General features: G+C 33.7%; 1 protein-coding gene across 1 annotated transcript; it reads right to left on the reverse strand.

Moving 5' to 3' along the window:
* Positions 1–10,852: 10,852 nt before the first annotated feature.
* Positions 10,853–12,173, reverse strand: LOC134275035 (uncharacterized). Its single transcript, XM_062757274.1, has 2 exons — positions 12,031–12,173; positions 10,853–11,434 (listed from the first exon to the last, which is right to left on the reverse strand). Exons 1-2 carry the CDS (start codon positions 12,044–12,046, stop codon positions 11,109–11,111), a joined length of 342 nt encoding a protein of 113 aa, XP_062613258.1. The 5' UTR covers positions 12,047–12,173; the 3' UTR covers positions 10,853–11,108.
* Positions 12,174–12,203: the final 30 nt, after the last annotated feature.

A 12,203-nucleotide genomic window follows, 5' to 3' on the forward strand; every position in this document is an offset into this window, starting at 1 on the left:
ACAAGGGCTTTTCGAGACACTGCATTATAAATGAATGGTCAAGAATCGGTAAACTAGAGTGAAAATAAAAGCTTAAACAAAGCTGCTGTAAAACTTGTTAAAAATCCCGAAGACATATTCACTGAAATATGTGACATTTACAGCAACCAATACCTGTTTTATAGACAGATGAGCAGGTGGATTTCAATGATAAAAAATTAGATAATGGGCATCAAAAATGGGTACCGTCCTTGCCAACAAAAAATTATAGCACTTATGTACTGTTTGCCAAATTTCAACAAAAAATACTTGATGATGTAGGATTGATTTTAAGACAAATAGCAAATTTTAGAGACATCACATCGGGAGTAGTTTACACTGTTTTTAAGAAACGTTCGACGGTAAAAAAGCTTAGTACTCAAAGGTCACCCTATATTTTGAAAAATGAGTGAAAAGGACAGCGTATATGAATGTCTTAACAATTATTTTAAAATGTCAGTAATTGGAGTTATCCACGTTTTTTGGATATTCAAACAGATAATGGAACTTGAATATATTGCTTAAAATCCTCAGAACAAAATTTACGATAAGATGTACTTGACAAAATCAGGGAAGGTCTTGCGAGAGCAAAGAATTGCAAGAGCACAAAGACAGATTTATATGCAATGTTCTTAAATATTAGTGGTATTGTTGTTCAAATTCGTATTCGGGGAGACAGTTTAATTTCTGGATGAGGCTAGAAAACAATTTTTTTGCAAAAAAATCGAAAGGTTTATTAGAGGAAGGACCCAGAATCAGGAATCCACTACATTAAATTTCTTCATGACAGCGTCCAAACCCGCCCTGAAGAGTAAAGGGGTTTTCGGGATACACAGATAGTTGATATTTTTTCACATTAACAATATTCGCCAGATCATTGACCTTTTGACTTATTTCTATTTCCAAACTTGAAAAAAACACCTTTGATAAGGAAGAAACAAGTCCAGGAAATCATTGGATCTGCCATTTTCCAGTATACCAAGGGTCATACCCAAAAATGAGTTCTAAAATCAATCAGAAATTGGATAAAAAAGGTTACGGACATGTGTTGTAATTAAAAGAGATTAATAAGTAAAATAATGAAGACAAAATCATTGAAAAGCGTCTTTTGCTTCTTTCCGAGCACCGAGGACATTATTTATTGAACAACCCTCGTATATGTTTCCGATCATAAAGTTAAATAGGAGGTGCACAATGGCACTATATTTGTTACAAAGAATCCGTAAAAGTCTCCTTTAATTGAATTCAATATGCTGAATGACGTTTTTCATACTAATTGTTAGTCCATTATAGTATTTATACACTGAATTGACGATGGATTTTCCGTTATTTCCCGATCATTACAAGGAGCACACGGTGGGTGTGACCGGTCGGCAGGGGATGCTCCTTCCTCCACGGCACTTGACCCCACCTCTGATGTTTTGGAGGTCCGTGTTTGCTGCTCCTGTTTTGTATTGTTTTATGGAGTTTTGATCTTGAATACTGTTCGTGATCTCCATATGTTTCATTCAGTGGTATAAAAAGAGTTGCGGATACAATGTAAGAGGTGGGTACCCCAAAGCGTAACAGACGGCCTTCTTCCCAGTCACTAAATACCCTCTCCTGTTTCAGAAGGGGGAATAAAAAAATAAGAGCCATTTTTATACATGTACAATAAACAATAGGTTAACATCGTCATGTAAAAAATTAAAACAAATGCCAAAGAACCTCTGTGACAACGCACTTTGAAAAAATTACGCACTTTGAAAATTTTTTTCAAAGTGCGTTAAAATTGGGACAAAATCAACGCACTTTGAAAATTTTTTCAAAGTGCGTCAAATTTGGGACGACATTAACGCACTTTGTAAATTTTTTTCAAAGTGTGTTAAAAGTGTACATCATCATTTTCACTATGGAGGCACTTCACGCACTTTGAAAAAAAATATACTAGTATTTCAAATAAATTCTAGACATAGATTTTAGTAATAGACATTTTTTCCCTCCTATTTGTTTCAAAAACGAGATAAATTGATCTATTCTCATCAAGAAAGAGGAAACGAAGGTAGAAGGACCCTCAAGCAATTTCTTTTTCTTTACTAACCAAATATATGTATTTATAATTTTCTCCATAAATTTGAGTTTAAGTGTAAAAAAATGAAAAAAAAAATTAATAAGATTTCTTTTAAAAAATAATGCTTGTAATACATAGAGAATAATACATACCCTTTTCCATATCACATCCTGTATCAGCCCGAGACACCAATATCAGCCAGAGGGCCGAAGGCCCGAGGGCTGATACAGGATGTGATATGGAAAAGGGTATGTATTAATATGTTTATTACATACTTAGTAATAAAATACAGCATACATTAAGTTGAGAAGAAAATAAGTAAATAATTATGCATGGACTTCTTACATACATGTATATGGTCTATCGCTCATACGATTTGGGTTTGTTTCTACTTCTATTTCAATGCACTCGATTCGTAATTTGAAAATAATCTATTACCTGTATTTGTAAATTAGGATAACCTTATTTTCAAAAAGTTAAAATTAAGAGATTATGAACCTACCAAAAATTGTGTATGATCACAAATACTGTTTTTGTGGTTTAATTTACTGAGGGTGTGATTTTGACGTCACAATAGCCGTATCAGCCCTGCGGGGCTGATATGGATTTGCGGGGCTGATATAGGTTATCAGCCTTGCAAATCCATATCAGCCCTGCTGGGCTGATACGGCTATTGTGACGTCAGCCATATCGCATATGCAAAAAACCTGTATTTATTACTAAGTGTGTAATAAATGTACATATGAATAGCATATGCTTTTGTTCTGTAGAAGAGAGGCCCAGGAGCCATATTTTGCTTATCTAAGCAAGATTAGCCAATTGACTAAACATTGGCCAAAGTAATTGTACATATTCTAATACAAATCAAAATATAAATATAAATGCATATTAAATATTTTTTTCATGCAACTTAAGATTCATTTATTTTAATGAATGTAAAATAAAGGTCATCATCTTGCAAAAGAATTAGAAAACCATATACTTCTAAAAACTTATCAAATAACTATAAAAAGACAGTTATGTTGTTTTGGAAAATTATTTTTAATTTAGGATACAAACTGAGACTCCATTTTGTTGCATTCCCCGTACCCCAAAGGGCCATATGTAAAGTGTCTATATCTCAGATCCTAAAGTGACGTCATTAATAAAGTTATTCAACAGGGTTCAAATAATGTTTTATCATATCTAAAATTTGCTAAATATTGACTACTTTAAGTAGTGCATATTTTTTTTCAAAGTGCGTTAATATGGTCGATATTAATCCACTTTGAAAATAAAAATTATTTTTTGAAAGTGCGTTAACTTGGTCCCAAATTTAACGCACTTTGAAATTTTTTTTTTTCAAAGTGCTTAATTTTTCAAAGTGCCTTGTAACAAACCTCCCTCTTCTAACTAAAAGATTTAAAAACAAAATGTAAAATCAAAATAAAAAGAAGCAGAAATAAATGAAGATGTTAATGTTTATAAATCCATTAAATAAATATTAAAGCATTTTAAAAGCACACAGGCGTTAATTTTTTTTTTCATGAAATCCGTTTTAAACATGGTGATACTTACCAATGAAAAACGAAAAGCATATTGGAGGTAAATTAAACAAGAGACTGAAAATCAGAAATAAAGATGAATCTTTCCTCATCTTTAACCGCTAGTCCTTCTCAGACTGCCCCACTACATCATAAATAAATAAATCCATCCTAAGTACAGTTCGCTGTTCAATTATCCTTCTTTGAAGCAAACCTTTTTGATTCAGGTCGATACTTATTAATGTAAAGCATTTCTTATTCATGGATTTGAACAGCAAATTTTTACGATATATCTTTGATCATAGAGACAGAAAAATAACTTACAAAGGTGTAATGGTTCTCTATGAATATTAACATACTTCACATAAAACGTACAGTCTGTAAAATTTCACCAAGCTGGCAGTAACAATCTTCTACGTTTTGATTTATGTATGTAAAAATAACAAGAATCCATCAAGTAATTAAAAAAAGGTATTCAAGTGTTTCATATACTAACATGAATCTACTTGATTTACAGCAACTTGAAAATATTATCATTGCTTTCGAAAAAACGTAAATAGCAAGTTTGATATCAGATGTAAGGTAATAATGAAAGTTTGATTATTAACAAGTAACAGCTTGCCTGACTAAATTAATCAATATCTGCATGAGGAGTGATAATCCTTTTGAGTAATACTTTTGTGGGTTTAAAATATGTCCTTACTTTATATTTTGAAAACCTTGTGTCAATGAAATCTTTGATTTATTTAACTTACAGACGAATCATCTCTACACTGCATATTAAAGAGTTGTTATTCTGTTTGGGTTGACGTGTACCATCAGATGTATAAATCCAGAAGAGATGTCAAGTCCCAGTCATTAAGGGTTACATGTATCAAAATAGCCTTTTTTTTTAATTGACGAAACAAAAGGCTAATCGGAGAAAATATTAAACAATTTTGCTTTGAGACTACAATCAGTCATAAGTTGGCAGATCATTGTAGATAATGTGAACAAATCTGCATGAATATTCACTGCACCTAGATTTGTTTTTAATTGAATTTCGGTTAGAAACACATGCATATGGTCCACATATTGCAGTCCTTTTTTTAAAGGACAGCAACTTGTTATTTACTATTTGTTAAAAATCATTTTCTATTTTAAAAGACCTGGAGAGATTTGAATACTAATAAGGAACCAGAAACAAAAGTTTCGTTAATTTTTTTAAATTTAGGTTGTGGTAGCTTCATGTACATTTAAGTTGTAGTGATTCGTGACCGCGAGACTTGAAACTCGATTCTTAATCGCCGTGCGGCGTCAAAACTGATACAGAATATAATACATAATACATAGGTAGTGATCTTTTCTTCGCCAACCGCCCGTGTCACGGTAGGCGTTCTTGGAAAAAGTTGAAACCCTTCATCGGTATATGATGCCGTCTCAATGAGTAAATACCCTCGAATTGAATATTCTTAAACCACTTAAATTTTATATGAATATTTAATACAGAGAAATGTTCCAACAGCTTAAGTGATTTTAAGAATAACAGTGAATTCATAGTTGAGTTTAAAATTATTTTTTTTCATATATACATGTATGTGTGGTCTTCTAACAATTTATAACAATTCCCATGGGTACTCATTGTGCCTTGTTATAAGTAGACCTATTTTTGTATTCATATGAAGCAATATGTCCAAAATCTTATTTGTGAAATGAAGAAAACACTTGCTGTGGCCTTCAAAGTCGACAATGAGATATATCGATGGCGTATTGTCAATTAACAATTGTTTTTCCATTCATATGTCGATACGATATATTCCGGTGAGCTTGAGATAAAAGATACCACAGAGTGTCATACATCTATTTCATATTTGGATATTTTACTTGAAAAAGACATTAATGGTAATCTTACTACCAAACGTGATGACTCTAACTTTTCAATCTTCAATTTCCCTTACTTTTTCAGCAATATACCTTCATCACATGCGTACGGAGTATATATCTCTAAGTTGATCCCATACGGAAGAGCATGCTCTATTGTACAATTTCTAAAACAAGGTAAATTATTGACAAACAAGTTGATGAAACAAGAATATCAGCAGACGAATGTGTCTGCTTTTTCCTGATCAAGACAAGGAGCTCACGGCGTGTGTGCATTACCAGTTACCAGAGGATGCTCACTTATCCATGGCACCTGATCCCACCTCTGATCTTTTCTGATCTTTCATCTGCTCCTGTTTTGTATTGTTTTATGGACTTTTTGAGCTTTAATACGGCATTTTTGTTATCTCCATATATATTTCATTAAATGGGTATTAGAAGCTGAGGAAAGATGCAACTGAAATAATTTTTTTAAATTTTATTTTCCGCATTCAAAATTTGGTAACTTTTCTCGTATATCACAAAGATCGTTATGATAGGCATTTTATTTTCCCTATACGAAACCTTTTCCTGTCCTGTGCGTTTCCATAGCAAACATTCGTGTGGATGCGTCGCTTACTCTCTGGCGCTAGAAGTATCCGTGTTGGTACCGACACTTTTTCTTCTGTATAGGAACTGGAACACAGGGAACCGGTAGCAATGACCTTATAAAACTTAACTGGCGTTCCTTTGCTACCAGTAGATCTGAAACGGACTGCAGGACTTCCCTCAGTTCATAAATTTCTGTGTCCATTCTTCCAATGTTCTTTTCTAGGGCTTTGTTTTTCGTACCCGCGTCTGTGAGTTTGTCTTCCAGGTTTGTAACGTGCAATTTCTTTCTCTCCTTCTCGTCCTTATCATTTTTCCACGCATCTGAGTGTTTATTCTCTAGGGAAAGAAGATGTTCTTGCTGTGTATCAATTGTTTTCAAACTCCGTATTTTATCTTTTTATTAAGAGTTCTTGTGATGTTGGTTAACTGAAGACTTTGCGGATAAATAATTTATCGCAATTACAAACTCATTCTGAGATTCGATGCCGTAAAACGGTAATTCCATGGCGCACTTATGTTGAAAATTAAATTCATTCCTGAATGAATAAAATTCTGTTACATTTCAAATAAATTTTGTAAAATTTAATTTGTGACAATCATCTAGCTGCAGATCTGTAGCTCGCTAGCTGGTTTGAAAAAATTGGGATGGATCACCAGAGATTTACAGTTCCACCCATATTAAAAAGTATATATTAATTGCGTAAAAATTGCGCTTGGTTCTGGATTAATTTCTCCGAATTCTTATCTCAACTGCATCAAAGATGGATTTCAGAATGTTCCAGAGACCTCTATCAAGTACTAGTACTTGACATGTGCAAGAAGCTTGTTGGGCCGAAGAATTTTTCCACCCAAAATGGAAGAATAATTGAACGATATTTTCGATATCTCAAATTCAGGCTCAGGAGGACTATTAAATACGGTTGTAAGGACTAAGGAATGTTTTGCTGTAGAAAAATTGATTGATTGATTGATTGTATACTGTTTAACGTCCCTCTCCAGAATACTAGTATTTCAATGATATGGAGACGTCACTATTGCCGGCGAAGGGCTGCAAATTTAGGCCTTTGCTCGGCACTTATGGTCTTCGAGCAGGGAGAGATTTTTATCGTGCCACATCTACTGTGACACGGGGCCTCGGTTTATACGGTCTCATCCGAAGGACCGCCCCATTAGTCGCCTTTTACGACAAGCAAGGGGGTACTGAGGACCTTTTCTAACCCGGATCCTCATGGGGCTAGAAAAATTGAAGGAATATGCTAGAGACACACGGTAAGTAATATTTTTAGATTGTAGCAGTTGAAAAACACGGATATTGAATATAGCCTCAGTGCAGTTTTTTTTTTTTTTTGTTTTTTGTTTTTTTTTTGTGCACTATAAATACACTCTTTTTTTAATGGGCGGCACTGTAGCTCTTTCGTCTGACAATATAGCTAAATTTCTGTGAAAGTGAAAGGTTGGACATTTATATATACGATGTAGGTACTGACGGCTTTTGAGCATACGCAGAAATACCGAGAAAATGAACAATATTTCAGCCCAAAAGACAGTTTAAATCAATATACATTGTAAATCACTAGCATCACAAAGACAGACTTTTTAAAAAAAATCAGAGGTAAAATCAGTCGAATTTAATCTTTTTATGACACCACCTGCCCCGTAACGAGACAGTTGTGTGTATGCTCTTGTCGAAAGGACCGGTCTCCGCGTCTTGAATCCCCAACGTACATATAATCCATGTACTTGAATAATACATGTATGTATTGATAAGTCTTTAAGGAAATCTCATGGAGGAAACTTAGTTTATATTCTAATATTTTCTAATTTTTTTATAATTCGTATTTCTCAATTTATCATGCTCAAATTACATTTATTTATTTCTTAGGGTATTAAACCTCTTCTTCAGCCAGTCTGTCCATCTGTCATGAGAATTTTAAACTTGAAAATAACTATTGAATGAGTTGAAACAGGACTCTCATATTTCACAAGTGCATTATTTGTGAAATGTGATTTTCAAATATACTGTTATTTTTGATCCTGTGACCTTAATCTTGGAGATTGACCTACTTAAAAAAAATAACATTACATGTACTTTAAATTGACTATAACTTTTGAAAGCTTCCATTTTATAAACATGTATTACTTGTGACAACGCCTTTCAAAATTCACTATGATTTTTTACCCTTTGACCTTGAAGTTTGACTTGCTTTTTAAAAACATTAACAGTAGCAATACCCTTTGAATGAGAAGAGACTGGGCTTTTTTAACCCCTGTGTATTACCTGAGACAACACTTTTCTAAATACACTGACTTTTGACAACGTGACCTTGAGACTTGGCTTACTTTTCACAATTTTAACCTTGATCATAACTTTTGAATGAGAAGAGAAAGGGCTTTCATAATACACAAAAATCACATGCACGTTACCTGTGATAAAATCAATTCAAATACTAGTATACAGGCACGTAGCAACAGGGGGGCCTGTCTTCTCCCCCCCTTTTTATTCCCCAATCTTACCTATTCTATGGGAGATGTGTGTTGAAAGTCAAGTTGCCCCCCCCCCCTCACTATTAGTGATGTACGAAAAAAATTTAGTTTGAAATTTTAAAATTTGGTATTGAAAGTAGTTGACATTGAAAAAAAAGTTGGCCTCTTCCGCCCCCCCCCCCCCCCTTCCCCTGTCCGCAGCTCCGACGGAAGACCTACTCGTTGCTTTGCAACGAGCTGGGGTCTAGTTTTAATTAACTTTCTTTTTTCCACTTAAATTTGTGATACATGCTTTCACGGTTGGACACCGTTTTCTGTACTTTGCGAAACATTAATATACCAGAAAGTATCAATTGGAAAATACGTCACAGTGTTCTTAGGATGCAGATTTCAAGATGTTTTTACCTTTTTCAGAAACTTTGATAAGTTTTATTTGTAATATCTAATTCCCTCTACGTCAGTTATAACTGAAAATATAAATTTTTGTTTTGATCTGTACATTTTACTATCACGAAATATTTGTTAAACTTATTATTAATCATCTAAAATCATCTAAAAAGATTTTGATACCCACGTTCTTCGATGCCTTTTGTCTTCATATGTTTGGTATTATATTTCGAAGTGTCATGCTGCATTTCTTTTCTATGAAAGACTATGTGTCAAAATCTTTATGTAGCTATTATCGTTAAGGATTGTAAGGAATTAATAAAAATTACCCCACAAATACATCATTCCAGTAAATCTAATTGGGTTAAAATTTCTGAAGATTGAGCGACCAAACTTTAGTATAAGAAAAAGAAAAATGTGGTTTAATTGAAAGTTTTTATTTTAACATAAGCGATACATAAGTACAAATTAATCTGGAAGAATACGGTAATCATGAACTCGATCGGAATCTTACAAGTAGTCATTACAGAGACAACACTACAGAGACACATTAATGAAACCTGCGCTACCTGAAAATGAACGATGATTAACAGAAAATGTATGTATATATTGTGCTATTCTTTATAAAATCACTGAAAGTGGTGAAAATATCCCCTGAATGTATAAAAAAAATCATAAAGGAGTCCGAGAATCGATACATCTGAAATTCAAACAGTTCTTCTTTAAAATGTATCAAGTATTAGACAATACAAGCACAAATTCTATAGAAGTATAGAAATAACAGATCTTCAATATAATTATTTTTTTCTCCAGAGAAACTGAAGTTGTAATACTCTATAATACAAATACAAAGACCTATATTCACAATAAAATTTTAGAGACTTCTATTCTATTCTTCAATAAACCTTTCCCAACAATTCAAACCTGGCAATTTCAATTCTCAGAGTAATACATGTACAGTGTATCGTGCTATCCAAACATATGCCATTTTAGTAACACTCACTTTCAAAAAGCTTTATATCCTGTATACAACAGTCACTATACGTATATGGAGATAACGAACAATATCCAAGCTGAACCATTTATTTGAAAACAATACAATTCAGGAGCAGAGCAATCACGGCCCTCTAACACATCAGAGATGGAATTAGGTGTCATTCATGAATGAGCATCCCCTGCTAACCGGTCACACCCGCCGTGTGCTCTTTGTCAAGATCGAGAAATAAAGGAAAAATCCGTTGACAATATGGTTCATGTATACGAGTATATTACAGTCTAAAATTAGTATGAAAATGTCTGACCAGCATTTGATTTAATGATAAACTGCATTTCTGACAGTGTCAGTGTACCATCATCAGAATCAGAAAATTTTATTTAGAGTCGGATAATACAACATAAACATAAGCTCTGTAGAGCTTTTGACCGACATAGAGCTTCTGACCGACATCATAGGAAATGATGAGTTTAAACGAGACTGTTCATAAAGCTTGGTTGTTGATGTAATTATCTGTTAACGGAACACTAAAACATTTTTTCTAGCTCGGTTAATACTTGCCAGGTATCTTTCCTTCATGTTAAAGATTAAGAGTAAATGATAACAGAAAAACTCAGAACTGCTTGTAAAAACTTCTCAGAATAACGTTAATACGACGAAAAATGAAATATTCATGTGATAAAGAACAATAATACAGCTTCAAAGTCTATCATATCAATACCAATGAAGAGGAGAACAAACATAGACCTCTTAAACTTTCAGAGGTGAGATCAGGTTCCATGAAGGAGTAAGCATTCTCTGTCAACTGGTCACATCCACTGTGAGCTTCCTATTTAATTGCCTTGACGAGAAAACGGAAACATCCCTGGACAATTCAGTGTGAAAATATAATAGTATAACAATTACACTGAAGTATGAAAACGTCAGCCAGCATTCGACTATATATTAGATTGTAATTGCGACGAGGTCATCCTATCGATCATAGACCTTGCAAAACAATATTTTTGATTCATCAACTTGTTTGTTAATAACTTGCCTCGTCTTAAAAACTGTTATAAACCCTATATTAAAGTGATCAAGATGTATTACTACAAAAGGAAGGGAATTTGACGATAGGAAAGTCGAAGTCATCACGTTTATCATAAAGTCTCGTTTCTCATCTTTTTTGTAATTAGATAAAAAGGACAGAGAGCGGTGTAACTTATTTTAGAGCACACAGTTTTCTGATGTCTTTGAGGAGTTTAGAAGTCTGCCGAATCAATACAGGAGCATCAGCCAGGGCCATTCCAACAAGAAATAAGGCAATAAAGACGACTCCCACGTAACCTGTCACAGAGGCTGTCGGCCGCTCGTCGTCAGCGCTGATCTTCTTGTTCACGGTGGAGGAGAGATTCTTTGTGTTGACGCTGAGGAGGCGCTTGAGTTGAGCCAACCTTTCACTCAGTTCATAGTATTGTCTCAGCTGGTTTGTCTCATTTCTCCAGTACACGATTTTGTCCATGTAGTCACAGGAACAGGGGCACATAGCTACGAAGTAAACAAAAACTGGCACTGAAGGAAAAGAAATCAAAATGGTTTCCGTATTCGACTTGTAATTTTTAACTGTTTTGTAGTTGTACATGGACGAAGAAAATTGGTATCAAATTTTTTTCTTTAGAAACAAGTTTTAAATATGGCAATTTTTGATTCACAAAAAATATCTCAACATTTATTAAATACAGCTTCTGTTAATGAAGTTCGTTTAATCAATTTTTTTTTACTAATTTTATGAAGTCTTATACTGTTTTTACCTGTACTTTGACTATCAAAACAGCCAATACTACAAGTTTGTGAAATTGACGACTAAAATGAGGCTTATTTTTAAACATGGGAGGACTATACAGGTGTATTGGTGAAAAAAAAATAATTGCATATTGTAAATCATTGTCTTATTATGATAACTACGTAGTAGCATCAAAGCGAATTCATTTAGTCAGTCATAGCCATAGATTGTAAATTTATTTATACACTAGAAGAATATTATAACAAATATAAAACTGCGAAGTTGTTAACATGAAGAAAGAAATCATCAAAAATATCAAAATATTCAAACAAATAGGATATTTAATACATATGTCTTTTACTTTCAACAACAGGCATTGTTTCTTCTCCTGCCGTACCGGTTGGTGTTTGATCTTCCACTGACGTCACCGTGGAACTAGGGATAACATTTGTGGTTACTGTTGTTGTGGCTGGTTCTGATGTTGGTGACTGCGATGTTGTTGGATCATCTATTTTAGATTAATCTCAAATTTTA

The sequence above is a fragment of the Saccostrea cucullata genome, unplaced genomic scaffold (assembly GCF_032062105.1).
Source record: "Saccostrea cucullata isolate Sc308-1 unplaced genomic scaffold, CSIRO_AGI_Scuc_v1 ctg13213, whole genome shotgun sequence".
NCBI classification, from domain to species: Eukaryota; Metazoa; Mollusca; class Bivalvia; order Ostreida; family Ostreidae; genus Saccostrea; species Saccostrea cuccullata.